Source organism: Myxocyprinus asiaticus, chromosome 19 (assembly GCF_019703515.2).
Source record: "Myxocyprinus asiaticus isolate MX2 ecotype Aquarium Trade chromosome 19, UBuf_Myxa_2, whole genome shotgun sequence".
NCBI classification, from domain to species: Eukaryota; Metazoa; Chordata; class Actinopteri; order Cypriniformes; family Catostomidae; genus Myxocyprinus; species Myxocyprinus asiaticus.
This window is the reverse complement of record NC_059362.1, coordinates 20,591,416-20,611,886: the sequence shown is the minus strand read 5'-3', so window position 1 is coordinate 20,611,886 and position 20,471 is coordinate 20,591,416. Positions and strand designations below refer to the sequence as shown.

Sequence of the window (20,471 nt, the reverse complement as noted above, 5' to 3'; positions counted from 1 at the left end):
CATTACATGAATGAAATAATCATTCAATCTAAAAGCAATGACCGTGCATGGCCAATGTTTATAATTCAAAACACTGAGACATCAAGTTAATTTTTCAGTGCATAAAACAATAGCAGCATTATGGACATTAATGACCATAGAATCAACATAAAACGATCATAAAATGATTGAAAATTAATGACCATGAAATCAACAGCAACGACATAGCCTAGGTCAAAGCTTTCATCTAAAAACACTGAAACTTTCGTAACCCTTACTGCTTACTGATAGTCCATCACCTATTATAAAGCTCAGGTGCATATCTTACTGTTGTAACGTAAAAGGAGCACAAGCACAAAATGATCATCTGTGAGTCTACTGCGCTTCGGGTTAAGAATATGATGATATTGATATGAAAATTATCAATAAATTATTAACAATTTATTGCCGTTGCTTGTTAATATGTAATCATGTAATCTACAAAAAGTAACTGTAGTCAAATTACAAGTATTTGATTTTTATATTCTGATTATGTAATCCAGATTACATGTAATCCATTGCCACCCAACACTGTGCGTATATACATAAGCGCTTAAGTCTACTATAGACTGAATGACAAAACTCAATAACAAAATGGATCACTGTGATTTCTAGGCCAGTGATCAGTTTATGTTCAATGATAAGGAAATAAAACAAACAATATATGGACTTCTAAATCTACTCCAATTCTATTCATAATGATGTAATGTCTTTGAATTATCTTTATTTTATATCTAAATGTTGATATATGCAATTATTTGTAATTAATTTGATTGATTAATCTTGATATTAATTTTACCCAATTTTCCTTGACCATTATTCCTAATATTAACAAAAACACTTTAATTTAAAAGGAATATTTCACCCCCCAAAAAAATTCTGTCATCATTTACTCACCCTCATGTCATTACAAACCTGTGTAACTTCCTTTCTTCCATGGAACACAAAAGGGGGCGTTAGGCAGTATATTAGCACCATTCACTTATTTCTTTCCACAATGAAAGTGAATGGTGACTGAGGCTTTCATTCTGCAAAACAAATCCTTTTGTATTTTCCACAAAAGAAAGAAAGTCCTATGGTTTTGGAAAAACATGAGGGTGAGTAAATGATGACAAAATGTTCATTTTTGGGTGAACTAACCCTTTAAGGTTACCCAAAGCACATCTACATCAGCTTTAAATGCAGTATGTTCAGTTTTATATACAATACAAATATTACAAGATTTTATATATTATTATATATTATTTATACATATTCTCAATACATTATATATTACAAATCCCCAACAAACAACTGAGATGAACCACTAAACCTGAAATTCTTAACATTCCATCACCTCTCTGGCAAGCTTGAGGCCTTGCTCATAGGTCAGTGGCTTCTCCTTCATCTGGAGCAGACGTGCCAGTGTCTTTGGGTCATCCCGCAAGTCAATCTGAATGAAAGAAAAGTCCAATAAATAAACTGCTGACTGTTACTGGGTATTTTAGTTTTAAAAAGTTCCAGATAATAATAACAGTATTTCATTCTCTAATTGGCTATTTTTCAAGTTCTTCAAAGGATAGTTCACCCAAAAATACAAATTCTGTCATCATTTACTCACCCATATGTTGTTCCGAACCTGTATGACCTTTTTTCTTCTTCTGTGGAACACAAAAGGTGATGTTAAGCAAAATGAAAGCCTCAGTCTCCATTCACTTTCATTGTATGGAAAAAGATGCAATGAAAGTGAATGGTGACTGAGGCTAACATTCTGCCTATCATCTCCTTTTGTGTTCCATACAAGGAAGTCATACAGGATTGAAACAAAGTAAATTTTAACAGAATTTTAATTTTTAGTAGTGAACTACTACAAATATTCTGATTTGATCTGATGACTGATTTCATCAGTAACTGTCTGAGCAACAAACTTCCATATTTGGAAATGATGGCTCTTCCACCTGTGTTCCGATAAGGATGTAGGGCACGTGAGGCATGCAGGACTTGAGCTCCTGTACCCATTCTTCATGCACATTATGATAGGAAGCTGGGTTCACGACGGAGAAGCAGATAAGAAAGACATCTGTGTTGGGGTAGGAGAGGGGCCGCAGCTGGTTGTAATCCTCCTTTAACACAAGACCAAGAAAGAATTCATAAGTGAATTAAGGACTGATCTACCATTCTCCTCCATTCAGTTCATCCCTCATACAATTTAAATAAGGTACAAAAGATAATTTTGGAATAACAAAATATCAAATAAAGAGGGAAATAAATTAATTTAAAGGATAAAGGAATAATTCACCCAAAAAATAAAAATCTGTTATTATTTACTCACTTTCATGCCATACCAAACCCATGGAACACAAAAGATGTATTTTTAAAAGAATGTCCAAGCTGCTCTTTTTTCACACAGTGTAGATGAATGTTGACAATGGCTATCAAATCAAGATTTTCAGGGCAATATTTTCAGTGAATAACTACTTAAATTTCACTATGTTCCTCACAAAGCTATAATATGGATTCAGAAGACTTTACACTTTAGATGCTTTAATAGTGTTTTTTTTTTTTTTTTTCGTTTTTGAAGCTTGACAGCCCCTGGTCCCCTATCCACTGCCATTGTATGGAAGAGAGCAGCTCGGACATTCTGCTAAACCTCTCTGTTGGTGTTCCACGGGGAAAGAAGGTCATACAGGTTTGGAATAACATGAGGGTGAGTAAATGATGCCAGAATTTTCATTTTTGGTTTAACTAATCCATTAAACAGAGTGATAGCTTCAACTAAGCCAATGCATGTAAAAAAAAAGTTGATAGTAATATCTGAGTATTTTACCTTGACCTTTTGGGTAAGTTAAAGAGCATAGTAAAAAAAAAGAGGACCCTTTATCTCTAAATGTAAAATGTTCTGATGAAATTTAACAAGTAGAGCATTGTTAATATCCATCCTGCTATTCTGCAACTTGTTGTGAAATTAAAAACAAAGATATATAGTATACATTAGGCCTTTATTGTCTCAGTTTTAAATGACAACTCTGCACCAGTGCAGGACCTTGTAAAATACTTCTCATCTTGAGTGCCATTGATCTCATTCTCAGTGATCAATAGAAGAGAAGGGCCAGACATCACATACATGCTGCTCTGCATTAGTGAACTGCTTACTGTAGCAGATGTAGTGACTAACATAACTTTCATTTAGACTACACTGTACACAGCTATAGACAATTTTAAGAACTGTTTATGTTATTATATTAAGTGAACACAGTAATGCTCACACTTTAGCTTGTTCTATTACAAAGTCTGTTGGTTAAACTAATCCTGTCAATTAACCCAGTTGTACATTGGCAAAACTCGAAGAAGTGACACTCAAGTGCAACCTCAATACAATATGTTGGTCAATAAGTTTATTTATTCTATTATGCACATATGTGCCCTTTATCACTTTTCACCTGTCTAGAGCAATATCTAAGACATCACTTATAAAATATGCACAGAATTTATTCCCTCCTTATTTATTCAAATGTATGCAATGTTTTTATGCACTGTTAGAAACTTCCGTTTAATGTATACCATCACTTTGTGCAATGTCAGCAACAGCCATGTCAAATTCCTTACGAGAGAATATTCCTCATAAGAATAATTAAAAAGAGAATTTCTGACAAGGGCAACCTTTCCTGCCCAAAAGAAAAAGATGTGAAGGCTAATTTGGGTGTGTCACACATGCACAGTGGATAGAGAGTATGGAAGTGGAAGTGACAAGTCATCTCATGCCAACAGTTCCCAGTTTATGGTTTTGACATTATAATCTGTTGCAATATGCTGTACATTCTAAATGTAAAAATGACTCACAATTTGGGTCCCACAATGGGTAGTATGGGGACACACTCTCATAAGCAGAGTAAATGTGGATGTGATTTTATCTTCGATTCTCAGATGCATCTCTGCTGGCTATAGCTAAATAGTCTTGTGAGTTTCTCTTTAAAGAATCAAAAGTCATTATAAGCCAAAGTCATAATTGGGGACTGAAAGTGACAAAAATAACCCGCCATTATGGTTTGTTATAATTTCAAGTCACTGCTTGAAGCTTAATTTAAAACATTATTCAAAGCAGGTTGTAAATTCTGCTATTAAACTTTACCGTCTTGTGATTCAGAGTGATTTGTTGCATGACCACTGTGTAATCTAGTACATTTATTTTTAATTTTTTTAAAGAATACGAAAAACACCTGTGATGAACTACTATTATAGGATTAGGCTAATGATACTATTTAGACCTCAGAAGAAATAACTCACCTGTCCAGCAGTATCGTACAATCCCAGCAAGTGCTGTCTCCCAGATACAGTTACATTTACTTGAAAAAGAAAGAGAAATACAAGGCATTTCGTTAAATTCATTATACATGCAAATAAGATGAATAATGCACATAAACACTATATAGCCAACATATAATTAATTATATATTACAATTATTTTTTTACAAAACCATTGGCATTAATAGGAAGTTGGTCCTCTCTTACAGCTTCCACTCTTCTGGGAAGGTTCTTCACTATATGTTGGAACATGAATGTGGAACATTAACTTACATTGTATAGAAAAATAATGCAATGAAGCTGAATTGTGATTGAGGCTAACATACTAACATACAACATGTCCTTTTGAGTTCTGCAGAAGAAGAAAGTCATACCGGTTTGGGACAATATAAAAGGTGAGTAAATAATTAAAAAGAAAATCTCTGTAGGTTCATACAATGCAAGTGAATGGTGGCCAGAACTTTGAAGGTCAAAAAAGCACATAAAGGTAGCATAAAAGTAATCCATATGACTCCAGTGGTTAAATCTATGTAGAAGCGATATGATAAGTGTGGGTGAGAAATAGATAAATATTTAAGTCCTTTTTTACTATAAATTCTCCTCCATGCCCAGTAGGTGGCAATATGCACGAAGAATGCGAATCACCAAAAACAAAAGAAGAATGTGAAAGTGGAGATTTATAGTTAACAATGACTTACATATTGATCTGTTTCTCACACACACTTATCATTTTGCTTCTGAATATATGGATTAAACCACTGGAGTATTATGGATTACTTTTATGCTGACTTTATATACTTTTGAAACCTTCAAAATTCTGGCATCCATTCATTTGCATTCTAAGGACCAACAGAGCTGAGATATTTTTCTAAAAATCTTCATTTGTGTTCAGCAGAAGTAAGAAAGTCATACACATCTGGGATGGCATGAGGGTGTGTAACTGAAGAGAGAATTTTCATTTTTGGGTGAACTATCCCTTTAAGGGGTATATACAAACCTTATAGTTAGAAGGGGGTTTCCACATACTGTACTTTTGGCCATGTAGTGTACAATATGCCTGTAAAATGTATACGTGTCCAGCTCAGTGTTTACGCCCCATTGTATCGCATCTCTCTAATGTTCTTCCAGAACTCTGGACCTGCTGTTTGGTTGTGGGTGGGAAAAGAGGTTGATTTGGAACAGGACAGCTGTTAAAAGCAAGGGGTGAGCATTTTGGGAAGAGAGGGAGGGAAAAGCTGAGTGTGTTATATGTGTGTGCATAACATATTTCATTTTGTGAGCAGCTGTATTGACACAACTAAGAGGAAAAAACCCAGAGAAGCCGGTGCTTCTTTTGTCATCAAACAACACCCAATAAAGGGCCACTGCTGAGACCAGGATAACAGCTGGATGTCACATTTCACCGAGTTATCAAACAACCTGGAGCAGATAACAGTCGGATATGTGTGTCATCTCTTCTTAAACGCAAAGTGTGTTTGTGTGTGTGAGAGAAGAAAGAAAGAGAAAGAAATTGAGAGGGCAGCAGGGTAGTGGATTGTTTTTTTTAGTCTTTAAAAGAGACTGAAAGGAGGAACTTTTAAAAGAAGCTTTGAAAGAAGCTTTGCTCCTTGTACTATAGCATTTCAGCTACCATCTTTTTGGAAGCATTTATGTACAAATATACCAATGATGATTAAAAAATTCGGAAAGAAACAGAAGTAATGTAAGCTAATTTTGGTCTGTCCCTCACACACAGCTTTTGAATGGTGTCAGAAGACTTGGAATATTGCGCACAAGTCATATGGACCACTTTTATGTTACTTTTATGGTGCTTTCTCGTCATTTTGAAGTTTTATATGGATAAATGTTTTCCAGCTGAAAAGACTAAATGTTAAATGAAACTTGTAATTATAAAGTTACTAAAATTTTCTATTTTAAATATGTAATCTTGTTACATTTATTCCTTTACTCCAGAACCCTGGTAGTCAATGAGTGAGTTTACATGCACAATCTTACCAATTATGCTTGATAAGCCCTAAATGGCTTTCTTTTATGCATGTAAGGCCACAAATGGTTTAAGCATAACCCGATCAGCACACACAGATTTTTGCCCATTACCCTACTTCCTGTTGCATGTAAACACTTTTAACGGCGCTCTTACCAGCGTACCCAATGTGTGCAAGTGTTGTGGGCATGACTATTTACGTTTTGACGTTGAAAGCAGAGAGTAATCGGATTATTTCAAATCTCATGTAAACGCGCTTTGCTAAGATGATATTTGGTAATTATCAGCGTATGTATATTGGCTAAACCTAAAATTACTCAAGACAGGCTCCTGTCACTTTACACTGTCAAAGAGTGTTGCAAAAACAACAGAACTTTTGATGGAGGATCACTTCAGATTTCATTTGAAGAAGAGTTCCCCAGAAGTAATTTTGAGATTGTTCCCCAAAGTGTTGTCCTTTGATGCTATGGGGCCTTTTTGAAAATTAAATGAAAAATTCAGTTAGCCTATATCTTATACTGCTTTGCCCAATCGCTAATCTCAATGCTAATTTTAGCAATCATGTGCTCAACACTGGGGACAAGAGACAAATTCAAAGCAGCACAAGCACTAATGCTCCTAGCTTAGCCTCACGGAGGAGCAGGAGGTTACTGAGGAGGGGAGTGGGCGACCACCTCCAGGGTCATGTTTTTCAAATAAAAGGGCAAGGCGTTGCAGCTGTGGGAGGATGGCCGAGCAGTATTTTGATTAGATGTGCTTTGAAGTTGTTTCCCTGTAGAGTACAGGATGAACCAGAAACTGTGGCAGTGACTCTGTCGCTGCATATCAGCTGTTCCTGACAGGTCCTTTTACAAGCGCAATTCTCTTCTCCCTCCTGAGGCCTGGCTAAATAAGGAGTCTGCACTCTGAGTGCAAACACAAGCACACATACTCTTTTCCTCCCTTACTAGTACAGAGAAAAAAATTACAACTCAGAAGTTGCACAGAAGACTTAACGTTTATATATCAAGATGTTAATTCTAAGATATTTCTCATTAAATAAAAAAAAAAGGCCCAATTGAGACAATTGCTATCATGCATTGAAGTATACTTTGGGGATAGCTATCACACACACAATGCGTCATTCTGTACACGCAAGCTCAAGGTTAGTCAACCCCTGTGAGATTCAAGATGGGTGAGTTTTAACTAGGGATGCTCCGATCAATTGGCCACCGATCAGTATCAGACGATATTCTCGTCCTATGACTCGATCGGTGATCTGTAATTTGGACAATCGCTCATGTAGCAAAAGACGCGCGGCTCCTTTAAGACTTCAGCAGCACTGTCATGGTATCACAGAGTGTGAGGAATACTGGCATAGTGTTGTAAGACAACAGACTTGATTCAGCAGTTATGAATGATGCAGTGGGAGAGGTATGGCAAATATGAAAAGTTTATGTACTGTACTGTTAATGTGGTGTTTCATACGAGACAAGCAAAGGGAAAACAACGCGAGCTGTGAAACTGTTCTTATTTTCGTTTATGGCGGCATCTTCTCAGTCTCCACCGGGCATAGGCATCTAAGAAATAACGTGAGTTACAAGATGTGGTGTAATTCAAATATCTTTATTAAATATCTCCCGATTTAATGGCATTACCATTAGTAGCACCAGTAGATTCCAGAAACATGCGCTCTTTCTCCGCTTTCTTTTCATCTCTTGCCCTCATGAGAGAGCGTGTGTTCCCCGCATTAATGTTCAAGCAGCAACAAGTGACAAATTAACTATAATTACAATCATCTAGCTAAATGAAAAGGCATGAAAGGAATTTATAAATATAATAATTCTTTATACAATATTAAGATACCACAATATAATGTATTAAATATAACGCAAAAAATAAAATAGACATAAAATGAGCAATAATAATAATTATGTGAAATAATGACAATGAATTAATAACCAAAAATGTCACATTAAGTTTAAGTGCACCTATGGGTTACCAGTTTGTCTTCAGTGTAACACCAAGCTTTAATTTTTTATAGGGCTAGCTATCATAACATAGAGAATATTTTTTTAGCCTCTACTTTTTTAAAAGTCTTAGTAAAAAAGCTTTAACAAGCCTTTTAAACTTTATTTGTCAGCAAAAACTAGGCAAAGTGATATTACTGGGAAGAGGAAAATTCAATTAATAGTGACAATGTGCAGAAAGCTTACATATAGCCAGTTATTACAGAGATCTTGATAAAAGATTAAATGATCGGTTTCGGCCGATCAGGTGACAAGAAGATCGATGCTCAGTATTGGCTGTAAAAATCCTGATTGGAGCATCCCTAGTTTTAACTATACATTCTCTCAAAAAGAGAAATTATTTTGATGATACAATAAGTATTTTTTTAATGTCAATCAACGAATTATCACAATGGTAAATCTGGTAATATTTTACAAGTCTCTGTTTTCTAGACAGCTATGTAGCAGTTGAAGTAAAGTTACATAGTAACTACCTATTTAGTTGACTGTGAATGTTACCCAAACAGCCACTTCAGTATGTTTGTTTCTATCTAAAATTTATTTTTGGGTCAAATTTAATGGACAACTATGTGAGTGGCGTGGAAATTTTTGAGCAAGTTCCAAAGTCGTAGCTGGCTGCTGTTAATGGATGCCGAATGGCGGCAGTGGTGTGCGTACATTCATAGAAAACACTGGTTTTGAATTTTTGGATGTCGTCTGTCGCCTGCCTGCCACATGCATTGTGTAAACCCCCTTAAGTGTATAGAGCTGTAAATTAAATGTGGATAGGATATTTGAGATCATTTGGTCTTGGAAGAATTTTGGTGGTAAATGTTTGTGTTCATACTGAAATCTCTGACTTGATTACAGACTTTGGTGTACTGGCAAATGTGAGCACAATTTGAGACATTGTTGAAATTTCTACTGAAACTCTAGAGGAGACGCATGGGAGATTATTGGGGTGCTTTTCTCAGAAGAACAATCAGAAAGCAAGATACTTCAGCAAAAGTCTCCAATTACTCTCACTGCTGTCTAGGAGGGGGGAAAAAAAGAAGAAAAAAAATGATATATTGAAGAGATCTCATTTGTTATTTTTTGTTAAGATATCTTTGCCTGTAAGTGAGGAGAACTCTTCATACGAAACGAGAATGAGAGAGCAAGAGAGAAAAATCCTTAAGATAGTAGATGAGTGGGTGGAGATAGGGTAGGTTTGGTGAGATTGGTGGCTGTAAGTTTGGCCTTCAGCTGTTCCATCTGATCAGCTGCCTCTCCCCATGAGGCTCGAGCGCTCTACAAACCCCAGCCCCTATTCTGTGGCCTGGAGAGGACTTAATGTTGTTTTACAGTTCACTGTTGTGAAACGTGATTTGGGGTGTCAGAAGCCTCCATGCCCCTCCAGGCCTAAACATTCTTCTTAGCTCTTTTCGTGGCATTTGAGTAGTCACTATATCTGTATTCAGCATGCTAGCTCACAAGAGGTAAACAATACAGCGGATTGTATGCATATTCACATGGTAATCACAAGTAGGGTTGAAACGATTAGTCAACATTCAATCGTCAACGTCGACAATAAAAAAAAAATCGAAAACATTTTAATTGTCGAATAGTCGTTTGATCTCATTTAATGTAACATGAGATCATATTAAACTCTAATGATGACGCTGCAAGAGCAGCACTGCAGTTCGTGCCTGACTGAGGAGAGGAAGAATTACACAGCTCACAGTCCAGATGTACTCTAAACTTTCCAAACAGCTTCATATGATGTAGATCGCAAAGTATGAGGGAATAATACAAAAATACAAAATAAGTAAATACAGAAGCACTCTCGCTGTGGAATAAGTGGAGCCAGAGCAAAACTTTGAGCATCTTTAAAGGAAACACCTCGGCATTACGTCTATAATGCTGTTATAATTAATGCGTTATAACTTTTTTAAAGTTCAAATAATACAGAAGCAGGTCATGTAAATAACTGCAAACTCTGAAACTGGCATTTATCTGTGTGGTCAGCGCATCTTCTATGAGTTCCGCAAAGTGTCCCGATCTATGGGGGAGAGATTGAAACTGCACCCGGCTGATGCACACTCTGTCGCGGGGACGCTCAGCCCTCGAGCGCGCAAGCTTAATGCAGCTAGATTATAACATGATGGCTCACGACTTATTGAATCATAATATCACTGTGCATTTCTTAACGTGAAGAACATTGGCAATACGCAGCTTTATTAAAAAGAGAGAGTTTGTTTTTTTGTGAGTTAAAGATGGATTGAAGTCAACAGATATGTGAGAGAGGCAGTCTTTGCCCCATTAAAAGCTGCAACAAAATACGTTTTTTATTTTTTTATTTATTTTTTTGGCTTGTTTTCTAATATAAATATCTAAAACTCCTTTAAAACAACATACATTTACTTAAGCTATTACTGCAGAAAAAAAAAATGTTATCTGAGAACAATAAAAAAACAGCACATTACTAAGTCATTTTTAATTGCACCATTTAAACTGCGTTTTAAAAAGTATTTGGCAATTGCTTTTCTTCATCCATTTGCCAATTGCTTTTCTTTATTGTTTGACTTTTCATTTTCTTTTACCATTTGTCAATCCATACCATTAAAAGGAATGAAGGAATAAATTATCAATTTATTAATTTGAAAATAAGAAGATTACATTCAGAGTATTAAGTGATTTCTCAAATAAGCCATGGGGAGCAGAAAAGAACTGTCAATAGACCTGCGTAACAAGGTAATGGAAAAGGATATAAAAAGATATCCAAAGCCTTGAAAATGCCAGTCAGTACTGTTCAATCATTTATTAAGAAGTGGAAAATTTGGGGATCTCTTGATACCAAGCCAAGGTCAGGTAGACCAAGAAAGATTTCAGCCACAACTGCCAGAAGAATTGTTCGGGATACAAAGAAAAACCCAAAGGTAACCTCAGGAGAAATACAGGCTGCTCTGGAAAAAGATAGTGTGGTTGTTTCAAGGAGCACAATACGACGATACTTGAACAAAAATGAGCTGCATGGTCGAGTTGCCAGAAAGAAGACAATGCCACAAAAAAGCCCGGTTACAATCTGCCCGACAACACCTTGACACATGTCTTATAACTGAGTCGAAAGTTCATTGGTTTCTCTCACGAGTCAATAGTCCAATGGCATTTTTTTAACTCGATTCTCAATTGGAGAAAAAAAAGGAAAAGCTAAACGAAAAATAAAAGCCATTGGCAAATGAATTAAGAAAAGAAATTGCCAAATACCTTTTCACAATGCAATTTAAAAGACTCATTAATGTACTCATTTATTGCTACATTTAATTACATTTATACATGAAATAAATATTATTTATTAATGCACAATTGTATTGTTAAATATAATTACATTTTTAAACATGAATTAAATAAAAACATTTAAATGTGTCTTTTTATTTGTCCATTTACTTGTCCAAGTTTTCAAATTAATAGATTGATAATTTATTCCTTCATTCTTTTTTAATTGGCACTCCTGGGCTTCAGCTGGTATGGATTGACAAATGGTAAAAGAAAAGGTAAAGTCAAACAATTTAAAAGGTGCATCATAAAAATGACTTATTAATGTGCTGTTTTATTTCTAAATGTAAGTACATTTTAAAACATGAATTAAATAAACACATTTAAATGTGTCTATTTATTTGTCCATTTTTAAATTGGTTTATTTATTCACATTTAAATGTGTCTATTTATTTGTCCATTTATAAATTGGTTTATTTATTCACATTTTTATTTTCAAATTAATAGATTGATAATTTATTCCTTCATTATTTTGTAAATGGCACTCCTGGGCTTCCATACTCTTAAAGCAAGTCTAAATATCTTATATGTTGCTTCTCAAGTAAATGTATCTTGTTTTAAGAATTTTTAGACAATTTTAAATGGAAAACAAGACAAAAACATTTGATAACAATATTTTTTTTTTTGCAGTAAATTTTTCTTACTGAATTAAACTTAAATGTATTTTTCCTTTAATTCAGTGAATGTCATTTAGAGGTATTTTTAAAAGATGAATTTTGTCCTCTTTACTGTTAGCAAGCACATTTAATACAACCTTTTATGTCAGGCAGAAGCTGAATAATCGGTTAAGTGCTAATGATTAATCGTTGCAATAATCGCCGAATAAGCGTTCTAATAATCGTTAGATTAGTCGATTATCAAAATAATCGTTAGTTGCAGCCCTAATTACAAGAGACCGCAAATTTAGACACTATCCATTGCAGCACCAGTGCATTAGGTCTCAATTATTTACTGTAAATATATCTAGCAAAATTCCCATAACATTGCCTTATGTCAATATTTGTTTTGGCCTCTAATTCTCTATGAGTGCTCTATGAATCTTTACAGCATAATCCTTGGTCCTGAAATACATAATGGCAAAGTCAGCAAAGCTAAGGAATACAGCACATAGCTAGAGGGACCATCTTTGAAAACTTAATAGCTACTTAAAGGGGACCTATTATGCAAAATTCACTTTTACATGGTGTTTGAACATAAATGTGAGTCGGCAGTGTGTGTACACAACCACCCTACAATGTTAAAAGTCCACCCACTCCTCTTTCTTATATTTCTATTAATCTAAAACAGTGTCTCAAAGTGATTGGTTTTTGTTTCTGCTCTAACGTGACGTCACGTTAGAGCAGGCCTTGTCCACGACTGGTGACGGACTCCACTCTATTATCACAGATCCTCCCCTGAGTGATCTACACACAGTGCGCCATTTTTTTCCATGCTGGAGCAGCTACGGTGAGAAGAATAATGTCTCAGCTTGTTCTGTTGTTGGCTGTAAAATTGAACATAAGAGTCTTCATGTACTCCCGGCATCAGAGCCACTGAAGACGCAGTGAAGTTTTGTTTTTGAAGTAAATGTGCCTCAAAATATACCAAAATTTGTGTATGTTTGTGCAAATCATATTACACCGGACTGCTTTGTGAATGAGGGTCAATATAAAGCAGGATTTTCCAAAAATGTGATTCCCAAGCATGGATCAGTACCAATTGTTCGTGTTCCAGCTTTATATCCTGAAGATGTAAGTATCGCACTTTATAATTTTGTAAATGTTTGCAAATCACCTTTCCAAATGTGCTTGTTAGCTGATTCCACGGCTAATGCAGCTAAAGTTACCATTGTCTCTGACTGTATTTCACAGAGACCAGAGCTATGTCATTATTTTTATGCTTACTGTCTGTATAATTTATAACAGAACCTTTATTATGCACAATACAGTAAGGTGATTGTCTTTTTGAAATCTATGTACGTTTTCTGTGAACTTAAGAGAGTTGTACTAAAAGTGGAATGAGTGGTTCTGATTTGTTGCTGTAGTATCCGAAGCATGAGCTGTAAAGGCACAGCCCTTTTCCAGAAAGGGGGTGGGGAGCAGCAGCTCATTTGCATTTAAAGAGACACACGAAAACAGCGTGTTTTTGATTCCACACAAAAAGAGGCATTTACAACATAATAAATGATTTGTGGGGTATTTTGAGCTGAAAATTCACAGACAAATTCTGGGATACCTGAAACTTATATTACATCTTGTTAAAAGGACAATAATAGGTCTCCTTTAAAGCATACTTTTATGATATAAAATGTTTGTTTTTAACTATGGGAACCTTGGGAATTAGTGGGCGACATTCCAGATCATCTAGGTCCATAATTTCCTACTGAATGTACTTACTCAATAGCTCTAACTATAAAGACCTGCTCTTAAAATGAGGAACACAAACTTTACCTCAACATGCCAAATATATCCACTATGTGCTTTCAATGTGGTAATGTGTATACGGCTTTGTATGTTTTTAGATTGAGCACTTGGCATTCCTGGAGCAAACTGTGATTTCCAAAGCAGAAGCTTGTGTCACTCCTGTTTCTATAAAGGCACTTGTAGGTGTACAAAAGTGCAAATTAAGCCACTGGATTTTATCCTTGTTTGATTCCTGTTACAGCATCACAGTGCTTGCCAGAGTATCCAAGTGCAGGTAATGATCTGTATTCACATTTTGCATTGCATAACTAAAAAAAGTAATTATTGTGATTAATCTGGTATATTCCAAAGCCAAGAGAGCTTGTAGGGCCCTTACACAGCACTTGCTTCAAGATTGGGCTTCATGCCTGCCAGTGCAGGTAACAGTGTGTTTGTGACAGTACAGTAAAGAAGCTAAACCACTCTGTCCCACTGCACAGGTCTTACTATTTGTGAATTTTTATTGTGAAGACATCATTGGTGTCTCATAGGTTATACTTTAAAATATAATAAATATTTATATTAAAATAATACTTATTGTTACTTATTAATATTACTTAGTTTGCATTGTCTAGACTAGAGCAAATGCACTCAATCCCACTCCATATGGACTGTAACTTCCTGCAGAGTTTAGTTCTAGTCCTGCTCTATCTCACCTGCCTATCATTTTCAAGTGAACCCAAAGACTTTATTAGTTGGTTTAGATGTAGTTTATTAGAGTTTGACCTAAATTCAGCAGGAACATAGCTCTCCAGGGCTGTGTGTCCTATACTGAAGGCAGCTGCCTTGCTGCCCTGTTAGTCAATGACTTAACAGGCAAGAGTTATTGTACTATGGTACCTCCTAAAGAAACTGGTTTCAGATAGGCTTCCAAGGAAGGTGCCATAATGTCATGTCTAATTACACTGCCTTTGCCCCCAAAAAAAGTTGCATACTCTGATACAGGGGTATTCAATTAGTTCCAAGAGGTCCGGTCTCTAGATTTCCTTCTCAGCAAAGGTCTGGATAATAACTTGCATGGTTTTAGTAGTCAGTATAGCTATGAAATGACATAAGGAATGCTAATTTTTTGAAATAGTTGGCCTAATTGTACATTTCCAAGTTGGCAGTAATAGTACTTTGTAAAAGAAGAAGAAGAAGAAGAAGAAGAAGAAGAAAAAAAACAAAACAAAAAAAAAAAACATGAAAGTCAAAACAGTCTCTTTAAACTGGGCGAGGATTAGGACATTGGGGCTCCAAAGACAAAGCCAAAGTAGTGGGGTTTGGGGGATCTTCTACCAAAAGATTCAAATATTTTAATGAGTTCATCAATCGAGAGCACTATGTTATAAATATTAAAAGATAAAATCAACTGTTCATTTTGAAGCTGAATGACAACAGTCCAGTATTTGTGTTTGAAAAAAATTGTAATACTCAAGAGGCATAGGAGGCCTTAATATATTAAGGAAATATATTGTATAATTTTTTGAAAATTTAAAAGTCTGAATGGACCATTTTTATATTTCCCTTAAAATGAAAATCTACCAACAACAAACTATGTACAGCACAATAGTGAAGCTTAAAAATACAGTTAGCTAAAGTTAAGTAGGCCTATAAATGGTCAGACTATCAAATAATGGAAACGTTCTCATGAGAACTCCACTATGCTACTAGTAAAATCAAATTTTTGGTTGTTTTCCTTGCCATTTATGCAAGAGATGACAAAAAATATTCTGTTTGTGAAAGGCTCAAAACATGGCGATTAATAAAGCAAATTTTAGATGAGAAAAAAAGTTATAGTTTAAAGACGTTCTGGAAGCACATTGTCCTGTCACAAACCTGGTTTAGCTGAAAGTTCGGATTTATTTCAGACAAATTATGTTGAATTCACTTCAATTCATTCTCGTTTTCTGCAGTGTGTTTTAGGAAAGAAGCCAGTATCCATCTATATTACTGCTCACAGTATTTCTCCACTATGGTCTACTGTCGTTAAAATAACCGCGTCTGCAACTCAGCGCGCAGCACGTGAAAGGGTATAAATGGAGCGGAAAATAAAATCCATTGATGGGATAACCTGGTCATTCAATACATTCAGGTAGTCAGCTGACTTATTTTATTGCAGCATAATTTTGCTGAGCCTAGACCTGACCAATTGAAGTAACCCCATATTATAACACTGCCTCCAGAGGCTTGTAATGTGGGCACTATGCATGACGGGTGCATAGCTTCATGCACTTCCCTTCTTACCCTGACATACCAATCGCTTTGGAAGGTAAATCTGGAATCATCAGACCACATGATCTTTTTCCATTGCTCCACAGTCCAATCTTTATGATCCCTAGCAAATGGCTTTCTTGTGGCCACACAGCTGTTTAGTCCCAATCCTGTAAGTTCTCGTCGCATTGTTCGTGTGGAAATTCTCTTACTTTCACTATTAAACATAGCTGTGAGTAGGGCCTGGATAGCTCAGTGAGTTAAAGACGCTGACTACCACCCCTGGAGTCGTGGGTTTGAATCCAGGGTGTGCTGAGTGACTCCAGCCAGGTCTCCTAAGCAACCAAACTGGCCTGGTTGCTAGGGAGGGTAGAGTCACATGGGGTAACCTCCACGTGGTCGCTATAATGTGGTTCGCTCTCGGTGGGGCACGTGGTGAGTTGTGCGTGGATGCCGCGGAGAATAGCGTGAAGCCTCCAATACACTAAGTCTCCGCAGTAATGTGCTCAAAAAGCCACGTGATAAGATGTGCGGGTTGACAGTCTCAGACGTGGAGGCAACTGAGATTTGTCCTCTGCCACCCAGATTGAGGTGAGTCACTGTGCCACCACGAAGACTTAGAGCACATTGGGAACTGGACATTCCAAATTGGGGAGAAAAGGGGAAAAAAAAATCCACACACACAAAAAAAAAATAGCCGCAAGTTCTACTGTTGATTTTTTACAATGTGACTTCAAGCATTTTAGTGATCTCCGATCATGATCATTCAAGATTTTTTTCCAACCACATTTCTTATGCGAAGCTGACGGTTCACCACTATCCTTCCAGGTTTTAATAATGCACTGGACAGTTCTTAACCCAATTCCAGTGATTTCAGCAATCTCCTAGTTGTTCTCTTAGCTTGATGCAGGCCAATAATTTGCCCCTTCTGAAACACAGTAACATCTTTCACACAACCAAATGAGAAATGAGAAAGCTACACACTGTAACAAGGAAGGCGAGGATGGAGGATCTAAGTGCAACTTTTAATGGAAACAAAAGATGAACAAAGTAACTCAGAATAAAAATGAAAACAAAACACAGGGAACAAGGTACAGAACATGACAAAACGTGAAGACTGACAAAGGAAACAGGGAAAACAAGGGCTTAAATACACAGGGGCAAACAAGGGAACGAGGAACACCTGTGGAAACAATCAGGGGAAAACCAATCATAAAATGAAACTACAAAAGGACTATAAACTAACAGGAAACAGGAACATGGGAACTAAACAAGAATTTCAACATAAAAGTCAATACAAAAAACAGGGAATATGTGACACACACTGCATCAGTTAGATTGAAAAGAATTGTTGTCAGCTGAAACATATGAATCACTGCAATAATGATCCAATAGGCTCTTAAGTATCTGCTTATTTAAATCCAAACAGTGATTTATTTTTTGGCCAGGCAGTGTATTTAAAACATATTGAAGTGATCTTTTGGTGAAAACTTAGTCAAACTTTGCTGATAGCGAATTATTAATTAATTAAACACCCAAGAGTCACAATAGACTAAAACATAATGTATAGAAAACAATACATGTTATACTAGTTATCTGTGCCTGTACAGAACCTGCTGTGGTGAATGGAGTGTTGCGAGGTAGGACTTATTAAAGAGCAGCACACTGCAGTTGTTCAGCAACCATTAATGGCCTCGATATACTTCCGGAGAGGTCCTTCTGTGTTCATTCAGGGGTAAAAAGAAATTCTAAACAGCTGAGCAATGGTATACTGTTTGCGAACATTCAGACACCGGTCACACCGCTGTGGGTGGCATTTAGAGGAGCATTTAAATATGAGGACGCTACATGTAAAACCTAAACTAATGTGACATTAAAATGTGTTATCAATGACTTTATGCTGTATTCTATGAGTAGAACTTACATGCATATCCCATGTTATCCTGCTAACAAAGTCCTGTAGGACTATCACCTTTGTTACAGCTGGAATAAACCATATGCACCAGTTTCAATCTATTACTGTAATTTATGATAACACCAATACATTCTGCAAAGATGGGTGTATAAAAGAGTAATAATGGGCAAAATACAGACAAAAGAATGATGATAAGAGAGGCATATCTTTGTGTAGATGTGTGAATGGCTTTTGCTGCAGATGGTACATGACTGAATGGGCACTTGAGAATATTTTAGTAGATTTGATTCCTTTTGTAGACTATGAGGGGTGGCAACACCAAAGCAAGCTCCTATGCGTAGTTCTTATGGATAAAGGTACCAAGATTCATTGTAACAAGTACTAGTTCATTAATTGGAGTCACTATCAAATTACAAATGTCCATTAATTTGCAATACAACTGCATTTTCACAGTAACCACATAGTAACCATTTTAATACTGATTTGCCAACATTAAAAAAAACATATATATTTTTTTGCATAATAAAAAATAAGTAACAAATTGTATATCTCCAGAGCACCAAGACATTATCTTTTAAACACATGAACAAATTCTAAATGTTCCTAAGCTTCACATGTAGAACCGACAATCTGGACTAAACATCACCACCTTATGCATGCCAAACTGTTTATTTCAAGTGTACACTTGGATGGAAAATGCATGCATATCCCATGCTATTCTGCTAATAAAGTCCTGTAGGTCTGTCACCTTTGTTACAGCTGGAATAAACCATTTGAAAGTGATGATTAACACAAAGTCAGGTCTAAATAAAAATAAACTGTACAGAAAAATTGTACTATGGGGGCAGTGCTGCAAAATTCATGAATATTAATTATGCTATGCACAGTAAAAGATTCTTTTAAATTACCTGTTTCAATCAACAGTCATTCTTAATGACTGATTCAAGCACCCAAATATTTCACATAATATGGCTATTTCATCTCTACATCTGCCACTATCAGTCTTGGGATTTTGTTAGTCAGTAGATGAACACATAGATCAGCACTTTGATTAAGAACATGACTGATTGATCTAGTGGTAACTTTTTGGCATTAGTTTTTAGAGGTTTTGAATTCTAATTCACCCAAATATAACTTTTTATTTTAATAAAACAAGACTGCATCTGTACGTCAGTGGATGTGTGTTACACTTTAAAAATGCAACAACAGATGCGGGGAGACGAGAGTAGCGGAAACACAGACACATTTATTGACAGTTCTGTATATGAAAAACAGCGAACTACAAAATTCAGACAGCGACAACCACAAACTCTCCACTCCAGCAGCAGGAACCTGGAAAAATTTCAATATGCACCTAAGCGCCTGTGAAAGAGATGACAGCTCACGAACACCCGTCTCACATCACACAACCCAGCCATGAAACACTCAGTTTATATAGGAAGGAAACACACTGCGCACCGGTGCGCGCCATCAACAATCAGCTTACCTGGTTACTGCACACCTGAGAGAGATTAAGAGAGAGGGAGAAAAGAAAAAAGACAACACACACTCTACATACATAAAAACAATACGGTCAAGAAGGCATCACAATAGGGAACACGGAAAATAGCGTGAGCTGCAGAAAAACTGACGACACTAAATGACACTGATTACAGCTGCAACAAACATTTATCATAACATTCGAAACAACACATTCCAGTGCTGGATCGTCAGTCGAAACACACACAGATGAAAAAGAAACTCCAACTCAAGAACTGGAGATGTTTCATCTGGATTATACACAAACCTGACGAAAGCTATTTCAAAAAGTGGTGAGGACACATCCCACCCATCTCAACTCATAACTGTCAGCAATGTATCTAATAAGCATTCAGTGAATACTTGGAAACAACTGAGAAATTCATCTTTTACCTCTTTTTTTTTCCACGTATTTGTCCATGTGGTCCTTGTTGTTGAGGAACTAAGCTCATCAACCCACAAGAACCCCAAACACTGTGCAAGCACTGCAATAGTAGGTATGCGATTGGTCGATGTAGTGATTGGCCGCTGCAGCTACTGTAAACAATCACGGGATTGGTTGCTGCTGTAATCAATTACGCTATCGGTCTGTAGTCATTTGTGCGTTCAGTGAGAGTATAGGCAGTTTGACATGAATAAACCCCTATACAATGCCAACATCAACTATAATATACTTACATTTATATTTGATACATTTGGATACTTATGTTGGGGTGGCAGATGGGGTAGCAATGGTTTTTATTAGGGTGGCATTTGCCACAATATGCCACCCCGGTAGATCCGCACCTGGCCGGTTAAAAGTTTTCCTAAAAGTTTGC

The 20,471-nt window shown here is 36.3% G+C and overlaps 1 protein-coding gene across 1 annotated transcript in view; it reads right to left on the bottom strand.

Annotated features, from left to right (window-relative positions):
• Positions 1-20,471, bottom strand: part of LOC127409816 (rho-related GTP-binding protein RhoJ-like) — a 42,231-nt gene that overhangs the window by 11,661 nt on the left and 10,099 nt on the right. Inside the window, exons 2-4 of the mRNA XM_051644654.1 lie at positions 4,282-4,340; positions 1,956-2,120; positions 1,355-1,450 (exon numbers count right to left, since the gene is read on the bottom strand). Coding sequence (XP_051500614.1) covers positions 1,355-1,450; positions 1,956-2,120; positions 4,282-4,340 — 320 coding nt within the window. The remainder of the gene's footprint in view (positions 1-1,354; positions 1,451-1,955; positions 2,121-4,281; positions 4,341-20,471) is intronic.